The following is a 21,462-nucleotide window of genomic DNA, read 5'->3' as shown; positions in this document are numbered from 1 at the left end:
AATGTTAGATGTAAATATTCTAGCCAAACAAAAGAAGAAAAAGAGAAAAAGCAATTTTTCTATAGTTTCCTGAGACTAGTAATAGATTCTTACAAAAGGGATGCCATTGCCTATTAAGTTCTGTCAAACAAATAACAAAATTATCAAAATGTTACTGTAATTTTTAGTACATGTCATAATTCTCCCACAGGACAACAAGATCTTGCTTATTTCTTTACAATTTTAAAAAATCCAAGAAATGTGGGTAAGAGGGTAAAAGGAACTATGCAAGGTTCCTATTATCGAATTCCTTTTTTTACTGTTAATTGTAGCATGAAGGCTTAAGGGACTACACAGATACTGGATGTTCAGTCTTTTGAAGCTCTGGGTTACTAGAGCCCCTCACATTAACTGCATGTCTCCTGGAAGACTCTTGTGGGTACCAACCCATCTGCAGTAAGCTCTGGTACCCCTTTCTTCTCTGCAGTGATGCTGCCAGTAGATGCAGCAAAAACCTCTAAGAAGGCTTTATGGGAATTACTGCTGCTTGAAGCAGCATTCACTTCTGGTTGAATGTCTACTAGAATATTTGAGGTGTCTGAAGAAGAACATGTCAGTGGAGCGCAGCTGCCCTCTGGCATGACTTCAAAACCGCACAGAGCCCCCTCACCCCTCTGCAGAACTAGGGCAGCAAGGGAGGGCTGGGGGGACCAGTCTGCAGTCTGTGCTCACCTCTTTCTGCAGCTTTTGGGGCATTTTGCTCTGCTTCACTTTTTTTATTCTTTTTTTTCCCCCTTATTTCCTGTAGAGAAGGGAACATCTGGGAATGCACTGATTTGCCTTTCATTTTAATTTCTTTTCCTGTGGAGAACACAGAGAGCTGCGGTCACATAAGCACGCAATAGACTATGACAAGGAAAGGACCCCCTCCATTGTCAGGTCACAGGTTTTTACAGCTTCACTAAGAGCACCATCTGCTGGCATCAATATATTTATTTTTCCCTGTTCTAAATCTTTTCCAGAAGAATCAGGCTTATTATTGTCACTTAAATAATAGTTTAGCATGTGCAAATTTAATTGAATTTCGATTCAAGTGCAGAAGTTCTTTTCATGTTACATCATCTACTATTAGAAAACATACTTTAGTGGCTGAAATTCATGAACAAACACTAAGTATAACATAGCTGAGATGTAGACTTAGAGACCCAAGGCCAAATTTTGCACTCATTTATATGCCTTGCAAAAAGATTGGAGTTAATGGAGTTGAATGAGGTGTGAAGCAGTGCAAGATTTGGCCTATATGATGTTGTCATTTAATCATCTTCAGGAGCCATTTCATTGGCAATATTTGTAGATGCATAAAGGTCACAAGTCTGCTAGCAGAGCTGCACAGTAGATTCCAGTTTATATTCTCCCCTCCTCTGGTATGTTCACTGGCTGACATCCATGAATAATCTACCCATATACAGTCAGAGAAGAAGAGCAGATGTAAGATCTACCATGCAACTTTGAAAGCAGAACAAAGAAAGTCTATTCTAGAAAAAATACATATGACCAAAAAGCTTTTGGAAACTCTTTTCCTTCAGATTCTTCCTGATGCTGGCTAAGGAGGAGAAGGAGTAATTGGATCAGTGCTATAATGTGAAACTATGCAGGACAAGACAATTAAATTTCCTTTCTGTAATTGCAGCCTCTCTGGATGTCCTATTGCTGCAGCAGAGAAACTGGCTAAAGCTCAAGAGAAGCATCAGAACTGTGATGTGTCAAAATCAAACCAGGCATCAGATCGGGTTTTAAGGTATTAGAAATCACTATAATACTTATTATTATGCAGAATTCATCACACATTCACCTAATCTGAGAACTTATATTTATATACGTTGTATATACATATATATCTCCTTTAAAGAAGAGTTAGAATTAGGGCTTCTGGATCCAATTCTCACAGTGTATATATCCCACTCAATTTACAGGGGGGAGGGCTGGTAATTATTTTGGCAAATACATGTAAAGCTGAAAAGCTCATTTTTGTCTTAGGCATTGTTTGGTGTAAAGATGACTGCTGGAGTGCAAAGTCTAAGAACAATGTGAAAAAAGTTGGTATCTTTTGGGAATAAACTAATATTTACCGGTAAGTCTTGGTTTTTTCAGCAGGCTTTTACTAGTAAATATCAGTTTAAATTAAACCAGAAGCCCTATTTACATTACCAAACCAGTAGTACACCTTTTGGCAGGACACTTGGAAAAATGCCAGGTATAGGTTAGATTCCAAAATAAGGTCAGGCTTAGTTCTTTGTCTCTGTTCCCTCACTCACTGCCAGGAAGGATGGAAAGAGAAAAATTGTCCTAAATTTTCATATGCGAAGGACCTTGAACCAGTCTGACATAATTATACCCCTTATCTTCATCCATATACGATTCTGCATTTATCCAAAGCTGTATCCAGCTTTGTGCTATTGTCTCCTCTTTTGAGATATGTGGGTGGAAAAAATATTATTTCTAAGGAGCGGAAGTGTGAAGGATACATGTAAAGGAACAAGACTTCTGCATGATTGTACCAGCCTTATGCTGATGATGCCCCAAGAGCTGCAGAATTTCTCCATGGATACTGCGGTATCTGTGGGCTGGGATAGGTACATCCCTCCCAGCTGCCTCAAAATGCGTGGAGGAAGTGCCGCAGCTTTAGTTCCCAGAGTTTCCTACTTATCCCATAGGTTTCTTAGTATTTAGCTGTCTTCTAGATTTAAAATCTGATAGGGCTGCTTAAAATGAAAGTTTTCTACTGTATTATCAACATCATTCTTTGAATATTCTCTTAAAACTTCATCTGATCTTGATGGTCTTTTCAAAAACCAGTCTTTCCACAGAGCTAAGAACACAGAATTACGGTTCACATCTACAGAAGATTTTTTGTTTTGCCTGTTGACTTTATTTTCCTTCCTCAGATTGTTTTTGATGCACTTTATCTTAACTGCTCCTAATTCAGATTGTACAATTTTTCATACAGTATCCCAGACAGTCTTCTTAGACAAGGGTTCTTCAAAATCTATTAACAAAAAAACACCCTTTGAGAAAAGAACACAGTTTCTCACTTGATGGAAAAAGACAGATCAAAAATGGAGTAGCTTTTACCACTGTTCATTAGAGGGAAGCCACTGAAGTCAGATGCCGTACAAAGAAGACAACTGCTCAAAAGCAGCATCTGGTTTGCTGGCAAACTCCCTAGGAAGTTGTGCTGCAATCTTAACTTTGCTTGTGAGCCTGCCCTGTGTTTCAGATTTTATAGACAACTCAAATAATGCTTTCATCTTGTCTTCTGATTCCCTTTTACCTTTAAGTCATTGAAGTATTTAAGATGAAGAACTTGGGAGCTATTTATAATATTTGCATGCAGGCAACTGATGGGCAGAGAGACATGTTCTAAGAGTAAATCTTGAATATTTGTCTTCATCCCAGTTTCCATCCCACCTGCATTTAAAATTTCTTACTTAAAAAGAAATCATAGGACTTATGTTCCACAGAAATTTTGGATTTGCATCGAATGTACAGGATCTGAATCACACTTTTTTAGCTATATGTAGATTATCTTGAGACAGGATCAAAATATTATTCACATCAGCTCACTGTATAAATAAGCCCACTGTATTTTGTGAGGAAGAAGTGTCTAAAGGAATGAGCATACATAAATCAAAGGGAATAGTATGACTAATATGATTTCTTGGGTTTACATTTACATTTCTTGGGATTTACATAAATATCCTGACTAAATTCTATGAAAATGAATTCATTCAGAAAAACATACTATTCAAAATCTATTTCTTACTATTTATCACATTCCATTTTGTCAGTCAGCTTGATGATACTTCTGGTCTTCACTGAATTTATGTTCCTATGAATGTTCCTTCCATTTCCTCTGGTTATAAATGCAGTAAAGAAAAAAAAAAAAAAGAAAAAGAAAAAAGACTTGATTATATGATTCTTGATTCCAGCAGAAGCACCTCAGGTGTGCTATTCATCATCTTTACCTCCTGCTAAACTCAGTAGGTAGACATGCAGCACTGTGTAGCATTTGCTCCCTATGACCCAGTCATGTAACACTTTCTTATATAGGTAAGGTTTGCAGGATCTGCCCTTCATTTACCTGCTTTGAGAGCTGATGACTTCTGTGTCCACATGCAGAAGACAGCATGACAGTGGAGGAGTTCACTACAGCATTCTTTCACTAAGATTTCACAATTTTCTCCAATGGCTGAATGAGATCAGTCGGGGCTTCTCCTGACTATCCTCCCTGATCCTAAATGCAAGGGAAATATAGCTGATACAGTTTTATTCTGTATTCATTCGCAGGACCTTCCTTGAGGTGTGTATCTGTGTATCAGGAATCGCAGCTCCTGCAAGAACCTTGCATTTAAGGGTGAGCAGGATCTGCGGGGCAGCAGCTAAAAGTCAACAAAGACTGTGAGACTCTCCTGTGTATTTCTCAAGATGAACATGGATTTGTATATTCAGGGATGAAACAAGACTAGCTCCTTTGGAAAGCATGCAGGAAAACAGCATACAACTCTGTTGAAAGAAATTCAGAGGAAACTCCATTAATTAAGTGGAGCTTCCAGTGCTATTTTTTCTTTTTGACATTTAAAGGAATTTGTCCAAACTTCTTCTGTCATTTTGCTTGCCCCTCTTTAGTTCACCTCCCAAAAGAGAAAATGTTTGCGATGTGATACAATTACATGGGGAAAGGGAAACCCTGAAGTATTTTAAAACAGAATTTTAAAATACTTTTAGCTACAGGGTACATTTAGTAGTATTAGAATTAATTTTGTCTAGGCTTTGTTCAAGAAAATATATATTGTTTGTCTGCTGAAAATAACCAAACTAAGCAAATGCAATAATATATTGCTGTCTCTTGAGTACAAGAAATAACTAAGATTTTCTAATCTGAACTATAAATTATGCACAGACAGAGTAAACTGAACTGCATCTAACAAACTTTACATATCTTTAATTTCTAGGCCCATGTGCTTTGTTAAGCAATTGGAGATCCCTCAGTATGGCTACAGAAACAATGTCCCCACCACCACACCCCGCTCCAACTTGGCCAAGGAACTAGAGAAATACTCTAAGACTACGTTTGAATATAACAGTTATGACAACCATGCCTATGGCAAGAGAGCCATAGCTCCCAAGGTGCAATCCAGGGATATATCCCCCAAAGGATATGATGGTAGGAGGTGCACACTCTTATACGAGAGACAAGTTTGCAGTTAATCATGTTGTTGTATATGTAAACATCATACAAATAAGACATGTTTTCATGTTCATATAGTATTATGAGGAATGCTGTCATGTGTAAGTTATTTTAAAGGCCTTTTTAAAAAGCGTTGTTTTATACGGTGCTTGCTTCAGGATTGTTGCACTGGCAAAAGAACACCTCCAGCTATTAAGCTCCTGGGATGTGTTGAGATCGCAATAAAAGCTAAGTAATAGAGCTAGTCCTTATGTTGCTACCATCTGGGAGACCTGGCCTCAAGGGTCACATCAGGATTCTCGCTTCCGTACGGTAGTTCAGGTAACCCATAAAGATAACATACTTGCTCCGTGGGGATATGGAAGTAGAAAACCTGGATCTCATTGCACTTCAGATATCACTGCTACTTACTTAATGAGGCGTTTTTGCTCATTTTGTCCTCATGACTACACCTGTTGAATTCTCTAGAAAACCTAACAAAAGTAACATGTTTAGGAGTAGGCTGAAAGTGGCTTCAGTTCAGGAGAAGGCGATGGATGGGGTCTGTCAGGCAAGAGGATTTTTATTAGGGGACAAAAATGAACTGGAGGATAAAGAATAAGGATTTGGATTGTAGCTTTTGAGGACATCAGAAATTTTTCAGAGCAATACATTTATATGTATATATATATATTACATGTGTGTGTATATATATATATATATAAAAAACAAACTGTGCCTTTATCTTTTCTGTTCTTTTCTTTTTTTTCTTTTTTTGCATGTTAACAATTTATTTTTTGGTTGAAATATTTGATACTACTCACTGACTACCATAGGAAATTTCAGGCAGGTGTCAGATTTTTGTTTAGGAAACAGAAATAAATATACTAAATAGAACAATTTATGCTGTTGCCTGAACACAGACTCTGACATTCAAAAGTAGGTAAGTGGAGAAAGGGAAAATTGCTACAGCTCTTGCCTTCATATTTCTGATATTTTGGATATTTTACTTTCTCATAGAATCAAAAGGCATGTTCTTGCACTATAGCATAAAGGAGAAAGGTTGTGAAAGGCAATATATTTTTGAGTAAAAGCGGCCTTTTTTCTTCTCTCATACATTCATCTTGTTTGCCTGTATCAGAATAAAGGCTTGAACATTATTAAAGGTAAAGCACTAACTCTAACTGTGGTTAGTAAGCTAAGGAGCGTACATTAATATAAGGTAAATGAGATATTAACTGTTATGTATATGCTCTGTCTACTCTTGCAGAAAGGAAAGAATCTGAGTATTGCTGGGGATCCCGTGGACATGCGTATTTTCAGATCAAATTACTGATGCTTAAGTAACTAATATGTTTTTCTCATTTAAGACCCCTTTTCAGCAAATAATTGCAAACTCCACTTTTTTTCCCAAATCACCAGAACTTGAAAATACACGTAACACTAAACAGAAGTTTAACAGTGGCCTTAAATAATGAAAGACTAGGGTGATATAGGTCACTGTCTTTATGCACATTCATCTTCCTTTGATATAAATACGACTTTTACTTGGAGATAAGATTGGGACTAGGTTGCTTCACTGCTCAGTAATGTGAGCCAGAGAGGACTGAGGGACACTGTATACATGTGATTCATGCTGGTACAGCAACTATACATGGTTCTTGTGTACTCAGAACAGCTGAAGCCCATTGTAGCTGGAGCAGGTTGTTTGCCAAACGAAGGCTAATTCCCTATGTATTTGTTCCATACCCCTGGCTCTGCAGGAGGTGGCACACACCGTACCTGATTCCAAGTGATGTGTGTGCTGTTTGGCCAGACAGACATACTGACATGGTCCCAGAGATGGGACCTAATTTGAAGTTTTCTTCGTACCCTATCACTGATTTTCATGAAACCTTTAGGATTCATATGTCTTTGATATTCCATAAGCACTCCATCCTATTGGGCTTAAATTGGCGACGGGTTTTGAAGTTCCTCGGGAAAATCAGCTAAATTCATAGAACGATGAAGTGAAATCCTGGGCACACTGAAATCAGTCAAAGTTTTGGCACTGACTTTCAATGGGACAAGGATTTTGCTGACAGTTATTGTAAATAACTGAATATGAAAGAGATTTCAGGAAGTGTTGAAACTGTAATTAATTTACTTAACATATTCAGTGTTTAGGCAATACTGAGGATGAGGGTGCCTGGAAAGAATTTAATTCCACTCCAGATATCTTAGTTTGGTCCTTTATGTCCTTCACTTACAAGAGCCACTTTTCCTCAAGAAACTTTGCAGTATTTCTAGGTGATTGATTGCATATTTCTGTAAAAAAAAAATTATTAATTATTGCTGCTAAAGCCATTATGGAGGTACAGAGTGCACGCCTATTGTCTTTGTCTGCAAATACATTTATATAAAAACAGATTTAGTTCTGAAAAGTCATCCTGAAAAACCTGAAAGTAAGCCTAAAGTTTTGGGGGAACTTGCAAGTAAACAGCACTTTAATTTTTCTGATTATATAAGATGAGACAAATAGTCTAAGCATCTGAAAAATCAATAACTTCATGTCTCAATCCTTTTTTAATTGTAAGCTAGCACCATATTTTCATCATCAGAGAAAGGGATTACATGTTCAATAAGTGTATGGTTGTGAGTGACATGAACATAAATAGCTCCTTCGGATTGTTTTCTTGATTTTTTTTTCCCAGTAAGCTTTAGTAAAAACTAAACAGAAAATGGATATTTGTATTGTGAAGTAGGATGCTCTGATAATTCTTGAGAAATCTTGTGTTTGTGGTCTTGTTTTTCCTTTGAAAGCAGTTTCATAATGTATTGGATGTTGGGCTTATGGTATACAGCAACAGAGATAAGAACAGTTGGACATAGCAGGCAGAGGAGTCAGCAACCCATTTGTTTGCTCAGGTGATGGCAGGAGCTCCTCTCATCCCACCAGTTGGACTGGGTCCTTCCATCAAAACACTGAGAAAATGTTAGGAGTGGGATTCATCTGACCATATCTAGACTTCCATAATGTCAACACCTACATCTGAGCTTGCCACCTCTTTCAAATCCAAGGAGAAAGATAGATACTTCTCTGATGCAATTAATCTCCTCCTGAAGTATGTATTTAAAACTGGTCAGGTGAATCATTGCCTGAAAGTTCCTATTTTTTTTTTCACTGTCTGTAGAGGAAGCCTGTAATGACTAGGTCAGGTATCTGAAGTTAGGTGAGATGAATCTCAGTGCTGAAACTGTAATTAATTTACTTAACATATTCAGTGTTTAGGCAATACTGAGGATGAGGGTGCCTCGGCAGAATTTAGTTCCACTCCAAATATATTAGTTTGGTCCTTTATGTTGTTGGGATCTCTCCCACTCCTCCATTTAATTAGCAAGAGGAGCCAGTACAAAGAGAGGTTCTTTGTAATCAGCCTCCAGGCATGTCTGATGGGAGGCCAGCATGGGTATGCAGCTGGTTAGACCTGTGTCTGTTATTTAATGGGAAAGGTGTTCTCCACATTTGGTTTCACTCCGGATCACGAAGCGTAGGGAGGACTGCAGAGTTTCCAAAACCTGATGCCACAGAGATGGGCGACATAGCAAGCAGAATTATCTGGTGTTGAAACAATGCATCTTTCCCTTCGTTAGAGATCTACTTGATTTAGTTCATTATAAATTGATGATCTTTGTTTCTCCTGAAAAGCTAATGTGAAATGAACAGTCTGGGTTATGTGACTCATCTTAAAATGTACAGCTACAGTAAAGTTAAAATAATCATGGCCATTTCTTTCTAAGTGAGTTTTGCTTAAATTATTGGTAATCTAAAGGCTAATAATTGCATAGCATGCTTATAGCACTTTACATCTTCAAAGTGTTTTGCAAGTGAATCACAACACAACTAAATTTTAGAAGCAACTTTCTGTTTATAGGGAAAATGAATTCGAGGGATAATATAGTTTGACCAAGGCCACAGAGGAGTCCATATCAGAGCCTGCATGAGTTTCTGATGGTTAGTCCTGTGTATAAAGCTGCCTCTTTCCCTCCCTTTCTTTAGCACACATTCTCATATATATAATTTTCCATGTAGTATATCTCTTATGTCTGTCTAAATGTGACCTGCTATAACAAGACTAACATTTTTTGCAAGTGACAGAAGTCTTATTTGTTCATATGAATTTTGAAAGATATTTCTAATTTGACAAGTTCAGTGGTACAGGGTGCTTGCTGTGTTAACACAGTAGAAACTGAATTATTCAATAATTTCCTTCCTTAAGTATAGGAAAATTCTTGCGTGTCTTGGATACCGTTACAAAGTAACAATGGATAAATGTTGAATTTTTAATGACCACCACTGACTACTATATTAATAATGAAACTCTTGAGAAATAGTTCACAGGTTTATTATTAGTGGATACCCTGCTAGAGTAGTGCTACTATATGTTCAAAACAAAGAAATGTGAGGAATGTTTAGCATTCACTTCACTTAAAAAAAATCACACCCTGTGCATTATGTGGCTTTCCTGAGAAAACTCCATCTGTTATGAATTAAGTGAAACACTATTTCCTTTACAGTAAAAATAATGCCACGATTCTTTTCAGTTTTTTAGAGAAAGGAAGATGACATAAGCTCTATCAGAGGTATTTTGCTTTCAGATTCTTCTTTTGAACCCTGCCTGCCTACCTACCAAAGCAGCCTGTGGTTCACAAATGGGCTGTGCTCATGGGAGCAGATTATTAGATGTATGTTTGCTCAGACAAATACACCTGAAGAGTCTGGCATTTAAATGGAGCCCATCACGGAAGAGCTCTAGCTAGGGCCTGACCTTTTTTCTATAGCTTTCTAATCAGCATGCTAGTTGGTTATTGTTATACTGTGCTATATGGTATGATCTCTGCAGTATACATTTCCATCTTCAGGGGAAGTAGTCACTGTAATATGCATGTATATATCCTCTGACCTTGACTTTCATGAAAATACATAAACTTTTAGATTTAGAAGATGAGCTGACACTTTCTTGCATTTTATATAAATACTTTAAGAACAGTTTATTTGGGAAGAGGGTTGGAGAAATAAGTGGACTAATAGGGCTGTTCTGCATTATTACTATAATACTTTTGGCTGCAAGGAGCATTTCTTAAAAGCAGCACCAGTGCTGCATTGTATTCAGGTAGGCTGGCCATGAGGTTTGTCAGTGCCTTACCTCTTCTGTGACCGCTCGCGGCTTCTGTCGGTCAGAGTACAGCTGAGTGCCGCTGTCCTCAGCGTGGGCAGGAAGGGTGGTCTTTGGTCCTTATTGGTTTTATGAAGAGTTGTAGGTACTTGGGTTGTTTGAAGGGGGGGACGTTTCACTTATATCTGTCTCCATTTATACAGCCACTGTTTCTGCCTTTGTGCAAGCCACGGTAAAATTCACGTGACCACCACCTTTCTTCTTCCATCATGTTCCTCTCCTTTCTGATGGCCAGTGCCGTAATATTTGCCTGTGATGCAGGAAGAAGAAACCTTTTAGGAAGCACGGGGTGTTTGAGGACATATAGGTAGCACTGTGGCCCAGAGACCAAGCCTGTCAGCCTTACAGTGGGCTTGATCTCCAGTAGCTCTGGGGAGTCTAGGCCTTAAATTAACAGTTTGCTCATGTAAATTTGAAAAGGTCCCGTAGTGTTATGTTGCCCCTCATTAATAAAAATGAATGAGCCGAGCAGATCCTACCTTCTGTCTGACTATATATGTGGGGTAAAAGCAGTGTTTCTGTGTTTTTATTGTTTTCTAAATCCAGCCTGTTTGTCAGAATGATTCATGATCACGTCATGCAGATTTTTACAGGAGGCTATTTCATACAAACTCACATACGTAGCATATAAAAGTCACAGCCAGAAATCAAGAAATACAGCCATCATTCTTACTGTCGGCTTTTTTTTTTTTTTGCATCGGTTACTGTTGCTCATTATAAATTTCACCTCCAGCAGTTTGTTTTTCTCTTCACTTATGCAGAATGCTCGTTCTTTTGAGTCATCCTTGTCATATTTCTTCCCACAGCTAAACGCTACTGTAAGAATTCAAGTCCAACCAGCAGCACAACAAGCAGTTATGCCCCTAGCAGCAGCAGCAATATGAGTTGTGGTGGAGGCAGCAGTGCCAGCAGTACCTGCAGCAAGAGCAGCTTTGACTATACTCATGACATGGAGGCAGCACACATGGCTGCTACTGCTATTCTGAATCTCTCCACTCGCTGCAGGGAGATGCCTCAGAACCTCTCCACTAAGCCTCAGGATCTCTGTGCGAGGGTAAAAATTAGTAATTCTGTTTGTTGATGAAGATTTCTCTTTACTGCACTTGCTCTGTGGCCCTGATTGATAGAAGAATAGCTTTACTACATCTTGCTTTTTTTTTTTTTTTTTTAATTTTGCTCAAAATTAACATAATCTGGTGGCTCTGCTAAAGCAGGGAGGAAAAAAAAAGATGAAAATTGCTCACAAGTATCTCAGGAAATCTCAATCGGTATATAAGCTGATGATACTGATAGCATGTACTCCTTTTTTTAATTTGTCTCTTACTAGTGAGATATATAATTATAAAAGATGTTTGGGTTGCTCAAGTGGTATTAATTGCACTACTGGTTTTTTTGCTAAACACAGTCTGATTCATACATTTTGTGAAAGGATTAAAATGTAACAATGTATCTTCATTTAAAAGTCACAAATGGGACTTAAGGTTCTAAGATCTAGTACAAAGAAATCTATGCTACTTGTATGTACTTCTTGCCTGTCTGTGATATCACAGTTCTTCAGTCACTGCATAATACATTTGAAATGAACAAATCCTCCAGTGCAGGTGACTTTAAATGGGCTTAACAGTAGTGCAGGGTCACTAATGTTCTGTATGTTCATAGAGCCTCAGTATGTGATGAAATGGCTACACAGATACAAATAAAAGCTTTTGTTGTCAAGCTTTATATATTAAGAAAAAGATTGCACTATTAACATTCATTGAAGATTTACCAAAAGATTTTTTTTTTTCATTATAAACATTAAGTTTCGACTCTGATAGCTGTTAAGAAATGAGTATTTAACATGCACCAGCACACAGTATGGTGTTACCTATAGGAGACCACTAGATGGCTAAATAGACAGATGCAGTGCAGAGGAAGCATTTTTATTGTGCTTATAGAAGAGCTTTTGAGCTGGCAGACATGTTCTGTTCTTCTACATATAGACAAAGGTGTTCTTCCCCTCATCGTGTAAAGCCCCTTGATCATTCATACCAAACTAAACCCATAGCAGTAAGCAATAGTAATAATCATGATTTAAGCCAGAATGACTGGTGACTTTGTTTTCAAATGCTGCTTTTTTACATCAATTTATTTAATCCTGTTCAAGAGGGAAATTTCTTTCTGGCATGTAAATAAATACAGTTGTACTCTATATCAACACAATGGAAAAAGTTGGAATAAAATGCTAAAAAATCTTCTGTGTCAAAACCAGAAGGGGCCTCTTTCCTAATGTGTCACCCTATATTGAGACTGAAGGAATGAATCTGAGAAGATAAACAAGTATTTTCTAAATTAAATTAGCAGGATACCAGCAATTAAATATATGCTCTGACAAAAGGCAGTAATTCAGAAGGAGAGATTTGCATTCACAGTGCTTTTCTGCAGCTCTGTTTTTACTCCAGAGGAGAGAAAGTCACCAGTCATAACGAGGAGTCAGTCACATTCACATTAGTTTTGAAACCAAATTTCTTGCGGAGCGTTTCATTTTTGAAAAGATGAACAATTCTCTGTGGGCACTTTTATTTCCTTATGCCCTTAGCTTTTTTTAAATTTGTCTTTGTTTTAAGATATCTTATTTCTTGTCACCGAATATAGTAGACATGTTTGTTTCTCTAAAAGAAGTCAGAGCCCATACTCACCCTATTTTTCACAGTACCTCAGCCGCCGCAGAAATTGGCACAACTATTGTTGCAACTATTCCACTACCGAAATTTATTGATTATAAAGATAGATATATGAAATGTTAATCCATTTACATCTGGAGGGAAGGAACTGTGAAATTTGAATGTATTCCTCATTGGCAAATGGTGTCAAAAAAGACCTGTTTTGGTACCTTACCTCCCTGTTTAATTTTCTGACATCATCTATTGAAACACTGGCTGTAATGTTAAATAAACAAAGAAATGAAGATTATTTAATGCTAGCTGGTTTTTGTTACTCTAATCACCCAGACAGGTGTCAGGACTGGAAACAAGAATTATGCAGCTGTTAACTTACAGGTACTCACCTCTCACAGAATAATCAAGAGCATAAAGACGACGACAAGAAAATACCTTTAGAGATTTCTCTTTTTCGTTCCAAATTTTGCACCTGTGTGCCGGGTGGCAGGAGGGGTAATGAAGACTCTCCCCTCTTCCCCCAAACATCAGATTAGCCATTCAGGAAGAAATCTACTTTAACAGCATTAATGTTGTGTAACAGCATCATGCTATGTGTGGGAGGGGGCTCAATGCTTACAATCTATACAGGAATGGAAAAGCGTTTTATCATTCTGCTAGGCAATCAGATTGAAGAACACAGAGAGGTAACAGTTTGCTAGTGTGAAGCTGAATTAACAATATTTTTCTTATTTTGACAGAATCCTGATATGGAAGTCGATGAAAATGGGACGTTGGATCTGAGCATGAACAAGCAGAGGCAGCGAGATGGTTGCTGTACCATTTTGACACCACTGGAGCCAATGTCCCCGCAACGGCAAGCTGTGATGAATAACCGGTGTTACCAACTGAATGAGGGTGACTGCTGGGACTTGCCAGTGGACTACACTAAAATGAAGCCCAGTAGGATAGATGAAGATGATTCCAAAGAGATTAATGTATGTTTTTTTCATCTATTAGTTCTCATTGCAGTCTAATTTTGGTTATTCATTAAATTTCTGAAATTCGGAGGGAAAGAGGAAACAAAATTAATACGTGATAAAAATGGTGGTTTTCTACAAAAAGGACTTTCTGCTGGTTAATCTTTAGGACTGTATCATGCTGGCACACATCTGATCTGTGACTAAGTTCCATAAGACAACATTTGAACCACAACTGTGAATCATGTTTTCTAACAGCATCATCTTGTTAACAAATATTTTCTGCAGTAAAGATGTTTTCGCTATGTCCAGATTACGTTACTTTGTATAAGCAAGTTGACATAACTGTGCAATACTGGGATAATCAGCTCTCAAGACAAGATATTCTCCTGAATTTGAAAACCATAAAGGATGTGCTGAGTATTTGAAAGCATGTATTACTTAGAAATCAATTTAAACAAAAGCAGCAGAGTATAATGTAAGCTTTCAACTATTTCAGCTAATCTCCTAGATTACTTATACACTCCTGATAGCTCTGTGTCTGAAGGGGCCTGTATTAATGAAATACTTTGTTTTAAGAATACAAAGAAGGAATATTAGAAATAAGTATTAGTTTTCAGTTTATAATACCAAGACAACAGCCAAACTCTTTAAACAGAAGAGGCAAATAAAAAAAATATGTTAGTGAATATATTTTACTTTTCAAAACTTAGAACAGCCAGGGCACTGAAGAGATCTGCTGACAAGTTTTAACGTCACTGCTTTGTCCATCAGGCTTCAGCCTTATCCACTGTGTAGTTTGCAATGCTGCACTCAATGCAATTTAGCTGTTTGGAGAATTCTAGAGATTATTCTCTGTTTTTTTCTTGGTTTATAACAGAAAATTAGGCTAATCATTTGTGTGTAGCACATCTCTTGCCAATTTTAGTTAAAACTATTTTCAGTAACTTTGAAACGTATAACAAAGTGGCATTTTCACTAGATACACTGAATGCATTCTAGCTTTCATGTTAATTACAGTTTTGCTATTAATTTCGCTGCAGTTAGGAGGAAATCTGTCACTATCAAGGAAATGTGAGGTAAAACAAGCAGTATAGCATGTTTTCTTCAGAGTAAGCAGAACTCCCTATTTCTACTGTGGTGTTCATAGCACCATCTGCAGGAATCGTTAACTCAATGCATCCGTCCACTTCATTTCTGAAAATTATGATTTTGAATTTCTGAATGCATCAATGAAGTTAATTATAAATTATATAATTATATTTTGCCAGACAGATCTATTGAGGTTTGCCCCAGATTGAGATTCTGTCTGTAGATGTTGAGATCACTCCTGTTTCTTCTTTGAGATGTTCTAAACAGTTAAAATGTTATTTAAGATGGCTTTTTGATACATAAGATACTGTATTTAGTCATCTTTTTTCCCTTGCCTCTGTTTTGTGGTGACTTTAGAAAAGAATACTGATTCTTTAAAGCAAAATAATATGACAGTGATAGGAAAAGCTGTGTTTTGCCCTTTTTTTAATTTCCTAATTAAATAACCTATATCTTCTACATATTGTGAAGTCTTCATCGAAATATCCAAGTATTACTTAAAGGTTTAATAAGTGAAGGAATATAAAATAATTTCATTAATGTTCTCTGTCAGAATAGGATAAAAAAAGGAGATACATCTGATGACTCTGCTTTGCGTCATTTTGTGTAAGTGGTAACCTCACCTAGCTGAAACTAATGCGTATATATTTGCCTGTAGCCAGAAGAGTTGGATCCTTTCCAAGAGGCGCTTGAAGAAAGAAGGTATCCTGGTGAAGTTACAATCCCAAGCCCTAAACCCAAATACCCTCAATGCAAAGAGAGCAAAAAGGATTTAATAACGTAAGCATAATGTGAGGTGAAATTATTTTTCTCCTTTTAACCTTTTCTCTCTTTGTCTTTTTTTAAACAAACGAGTACATATACGCCTTGCAGTATGAGCATGCAACATTTGCAGCATATAAATGTTTCAAACTGCCAGTTAAGTAAAGTGATAAGCTAACGTGTATTTGCTTGTTCTTAATGATGCTATATTGTATTGAGACGCCATTTTCATTTAAACCTGTTCATTTTGCAGCTTTTCAATTAGGATGCTTAAAACCCCTTGCAGTCATTGCAGCTAAACTGGAAACAATGAAACTTTTAAAAGTTTTTTTTTAAACATACTTACTATTTTGGCTGTTTTTGTTTTTGTTTGGTGGCAGATGTCCAACACCAGGGTGTGATGGGAGTGGTCATGTGACTGGTAATTACGCCTCACATAGAAGGTGTGACTTCATTTTTTTCATGGTGGATTCTGTCTTTTCAATTTATTGTTTTCAGCTTACCTCAACAATGCTGTCAAAGTAAAACGTTGAACTATGTGTTAACCCTTTGAGTAATATATGTTGATCTTAAAAGCATGCTAATTTGTGTGTTGTATAAACGTCTTTTATTTTTAAATAGATTACTAAAATTTCCAAAGTATTCTTAAGCATTTAAGTAGTTAACCCAGGAATCTCAAATAATTTTTGTTACATTTTACTAGTTCATAGAGAAACAAACAAACAAAAAGAACATTTACAGTATGTAATTTTGGAAGTAATGTTGATACCTAAATATATTCAGAGGGTTAACTATATTACAAAATTCAATATTACAGCACTTGCCCCATCGCTTTTCTGCATTACAAACTTTTACTTTTTAATTTTTATGTTGTGTTTGTTTGGGAGCGTTCAGTTAATAAGAAGATTAACTTACTTGTATGTCCTGCCATGTCTTACAGTTTATCTGGCTGTCCCTTGGCTGACAAAAGCATTCGAAGTATGCTGGCCACAAGCTCACAAGAACTCAAGTAAGATATAAAGAACAAATATTTTCTTCATAAATATTTATTTGACTGCAAATTGTGTATAGTTGTATCAGAAATTAGAAACACTGTCTAGAGAGCTGCTGCAGAAGGAGCTGATCCTGCTTGGGACGTGTGTTGAAATCTCTAGAAATCCCATATAGGCTGGCTCTATACATAAGTCTGTTGACGTAGTATTCCCTTTTGTGTATTCATTAGGTGACAGGGATGGACAAAAGTCAGAACTTCTGGAATTTCATCTAAATGTTTCAATTCCCATTCAATATTTTTCTGAACGTTTGAGTTTGCTAGTTAGAACAGAAAATTCTCATGCGATTAGCCTCATGAAATACTTCTGATTACACAACCAGTAAAGGTCTGTAGTTTCTCAGACATAGATCGGAAGGAAGAGAAAACAATTTGCGTATCCCTAATGCTTGCATAATTTTCCCCAGGTTTGTATCACTGTTATCAGCTTAATGCATTTTCTCATTTTACTATGCTTTTTAGTGTTTACTTAGTTATTCCCCTACTTAAAATGCATTCTTTACAATTCCTTTCAGTTCTTTGGAGTGACAATTGTGAGCAATGAAAGTTAGAGAATTGTGAGACTTAGCTTTGATCTGTCTTCCTGCACCATATGCTCGACTGCAACTCTGTATGTGGAAGAACTATAGCATTCGTTAGTGCTATGAGATAGTGGTACTATCCTGAGGTGGTACTATGGTTAACATGGAAAGATGTTCACAAGTTACAAGGAAAAATTGGGTAGGGAAAGTATGAATGGATAGCTCATGCTGCCATGCTAAGCAGTATTGTCTTTACCTTACATGAGTGCCTTAAATAGCATTTCTTGAGTTCAGTACATACCTTGATGAAAAAAAACAAACCTTGATGTAAAGCATGGAAAAGATAAGAAAGCAAGCATGAGATAGCTGCTGAAGTAAGATTGCTCTCTAGTCTCAGCTAATCTAGTCGCTAGATGCAAACAATAGGTACAAAATTTACAATTTCCCACCCAATCAAAAATAACATTTTGAAACTATCAGTTTAGATCATGCTGGTATCTGCTGCTATGTGATATGCAAGGGGAAGGGATATAAATGAGATCAGGGAAGACATGTAAGTATAAGCAGAGTAAGACATGGGCACATAACCCCAACAGAAACTCAGATTTGGACCTGGATTTTGGATTGGGATGGGTCAAGTGGTAGACGTTTGAGGAAATGTAATTGCATAAACAAAACACAGACAAGACTCTTGGGGCAGCATGAATAATACTTTAAGCACATACTTTGCTGCTCTAACCCTTTAAATGTTTTCACTTGTGTTAGGAAAGTATTCCTGAATTCCCCCATCTCCTCTGCCTTTCTCAAGCATCTGCAGTCAAGCCTACCTAATAGAGACCAGGAAGAAAAAACCAATCACTTAAACTTGAGACTCCATTCCTGTCTCATGCCATTCTCTCTACCTCTTTCAAGTTTTGCCTAAGCAAAGAAAACAAGATTAAGTCATATTTAAAGTTATATTTTTAGGTTTAGTGTCTATTATTTAGTTAGAATTTAGCATGAATTATTTACTTAGCAGTTATCATAATACCTATTGAACACATAAAAACTCTGTTAAGTGAATTCAAAAGTTAGGAAATGCCAGAATTTTAAGCAGGCTAACTTAACTCAGTTCTCTCTTGCATTTTCGTTACAAGGCAATCCTTCATTTTCTGATCACATGTTTTTCCGTGGGATAACAAAGTAATCCATTGCACAGGGCAGACTAATCACTGCATAAGCAACTAATGAATTTCTTCTGTTTTCCTCATTGTCCCATGTGTGGCCCTGTCTGCTATTCACTGCACTTTTCTGAGACTGTACTCTCAGGATGTAACTACTAATTCACTCACATATTTGTCACTACCATTGCATCGGAGTGTTTTCTAATTAATTTATCTTGCTTATAAATGAATTAATTTATTTTCATCTACACTGAAGTAAGTCGGGGTTGGTATTATCCCCATTTTAAAGCCAGAAAACTCAAGCATATAATTTTGATTGCTCAGTTTGAGACTTCTAGGACTCAGTTTGTCAGAGTTCTTCACATTGTAGAGAACTGTTTATGTTCAAAGCCAAGTACCCATTGAATTCGCTTGGAGCTGTGGGCATTCAGCAGTTCTACACGACGAGTGATCGACCATTTGTGAAAAGAGATGAACTCTCCAGAAAAAGCAGGATAGAATCCAGTGATCCAGAACAGCACTGGGGCTATCCTTTCTCCTCCCCCAAAACTCTGATCAGTCCCAGCTTCCAGTTGGTCCATTCACTCTGTCCTGTTTTCCTTCATCATTTTTTCTACATTGCTCCCTGTCTCAAGCTCCTTGTCTAATCAGCCCATCTCCTGCCTCCATCACATTTGTATTTTTATTGTTCTCTACCTCTTAGCCATCCTGCTGTAGTTGGTACAGAGAGAAGTAAAGCATCTGTGCATTTCTCACATATATTCAAAAGCAGGGAAGTAGGAGTCCTATGGATGGCAGCATCCTTTATACAGCTCTCATTTATGCTCTTGTTCTCTGCCTAAGATGGAAGAAGATGTGATCATGTAAATGATAATGCATATGCACAAAACAGCTAAACCAAAGCTACATAAGCGATTTTGATTTTGGAATTTTTTAAACTGTGAAGTACATCTGTTATATTTCTGTGTGTCAGGTTTGGGGGTATAATTTCCTTGCTTTTAAAAAGAGCAAGCTGAAAAGAAGCAGAAATTCCATAATGTGTGATTCTACTGGCTTTCTGTCAGGCCACCAGCCACCATGGGAACTTTTGATATCTGCTATATAGGTCACCTGAACTACTGTGGTAGCAAACAGCAGTAAAAGGTATAACGCTCTGCATGGACTGGCACCAGGAGGAGGTGGGGAACATTGCTGGTGTTTTTCATACATATTTGTTGACAGTGGAAGAGTAGTGAGAATCAGCAACCTTGGCTCCTGCCCCAGGCTGTAGACAGAAATGTATACACATTTTTTGCCTATATCCCAAGCTGAGATCCCTTCTGTCCTGTCCCTACTAATCTGTACTGTTCCCATCGCTTCTTCGTCTTTTATTCCTTGTTCCAGTTTTCAATGCAGTTGTTTCCAGTCATCCATAAAGTCTTCAACCTCTATAAACTTTCCAGAAAATAGTTTTCTAATGCGTGGGGTATAGAGACGAATTGATAGTGCGGTAGAAGAATTGATAGTGCAGCATATATATATAGCAGATTGTATTTCTAGACTGCATCATTTGGAAAGATTTCATACTTTTATGGCTTTGCCATGCATAGCTTATGTAGCAAATATCACATATGTGCTGGTAAAGCCTTTATATCACATTTCACCAATCCATGATCTCCTTCTGTGCTTTGTATAACACACACAAGTTATGTCTAATGCAGCTTCCTAACTGGGATTTTGCTAACATGCTGATTCTTTTTAAGCCCCAATCAGAACAAAAAATAGCAGACAGTTCAAATAATATTAATGAATAATATAATTCAGATAATATTCATAATCAAAAGATATGAGAATCTGAAAAGGTTAGAGAAAAGTTTATTTTGCTTAACAGTTATGGTCACTGTATTGCCTTTTGGTAGTTCTGGCTCCAGAAATTCCATCACCCACATTTCCTGGCTCCCAGAATAATAATGTTGCAGCTTTCAATTAAATCGTTCCAGGGTCGGCATAATTATTCCTTACCACCCATGCTTCTCTTCTGTAAGGCTTCTTGCTCAGGTTTACCATGCAGATTGTACAATTCTCCACTTTCACCCAAAGCCCAAGTGGAAACATGAGTCTTTGTGCATAGTTTATTGGCAGACCAAAGCAGTTACACAGCCTGGTCAATGATCTCCAAATAACAGAAGAATTTCTTCAGCTTTAATTCTCAGTTATTGCTGTTGGCAAAAAAAGAGGTCAACAGCTTTAAGGGTCTCCGAAGAAATTAATATCTGGCAAGAATCCAAGCTTTTCCAGCATTAAGATTTGGGTTATAGTACTTGTGAAAAGCAACTAATTTTTAAAGGACCTAGGGACTTATTGATGAGTAAACTTAACTATGACAGGAAAGCAATTAACAGCCCACCCAGTGACAGCTACCAATATTAAAAATATTCATAAGTTAAATCCAGTTTAATCTTACCCAGAGGCTTTTCCTTATCAGTTTTCCTTATTTACTCCTTATTATAGGAGGTTCTTCTAATGGTTACAGTTACTTCAAAACTGTAATCCCATTGTAGAATTGTAAATACTATAAAAAAGCAACATTTTGAAGCACTTTTAATCTTATTAAAAATAAAGTAAAAAAAAAAAAACCTAAAACTAATTATTGTTTTTAAAAGGACACACTTTGATCATCAGTAAATCAATCCCAGCCAAATTGCAGCATACTGACTGAGAACATTTCTACTCAGTGTACTACCAGTGCGGGAACCAGAGAACCTGGGTAACAGACTCCCAGAAAATGACAAACTTAGTTCTACTTAGTGCTACTTTCATGTAAAAATAATCATTCTTTTTCAAAGGCCATAGTTA

General features: G+C 37.1%; 1 protein-coding gene across 18 annotated transcripts in view; it reads left to right on the top strand.

Moving 5' to 3' along the window:
* The window catches only part of MYT1L (myelin transcription factor 1 like), a 317,451-nt gene that overhangs the window by 244,716 nt on the left and 51,273 nt on the right, over positions 1-21,462 (top strand). For 9 of the 18 annotated variants that reach the window (XM_087775981.1, XM_087775982.1, XM_087775980.1 and 6 more), the window contains 7 exons: positions 1,670-1,777; positions 4,992-5,203; positions 11,229-11,476; positions 13,820-14,056; positions 15,789-15,910; positions 16,273-16,335; positions 16,833-16,901. In XM_087775981.1, the coding sequence (XP_087632107.1) occupies positions 1,670-1,777; positions 4,992-5,203; positions 11,229-11,476; positions 13,820-14,056; positions 15,789-15,910; positions 16,273-16,335; positions 16,833-16,901 (1,059 nt within the window). The remainder of the gene's footprint in view (positions 1-1,669; positions 1,778-4,991; positions 5,204-11,228; positions 11,477-13,819; positions 14,057-15,788; positions 15,911-16,272; positions 16,336-16,832; positions 16,902-21,462) is intronic. The other 9 variants (XM_087775991.1, XM_087775989.1, XM_087775988.1 and 6 more) reach the window with 3 other exon arrangements.

This window comes from Nipponia nippon, unplaced genomic scaffold, assembly GCF_047370975.1.
Source record: "Nipponia nippon isolate SJK-2023a ecotype South Korea unplaced genomic scaffold, ASM4737097v1 scaffold_4, whole genome shotgun sequence".
NCBI lineage: Eukaryota > Metazoa > Chordata > Aves > Pelecaniformes > Threskiornithidae > Nipponia > Nipponia nippon.
The sequence above is the reverse complement of the archived record's forward strand: the minus strand, read 5'-3'. Positions and strand labels throughout refer to the sequence as shown.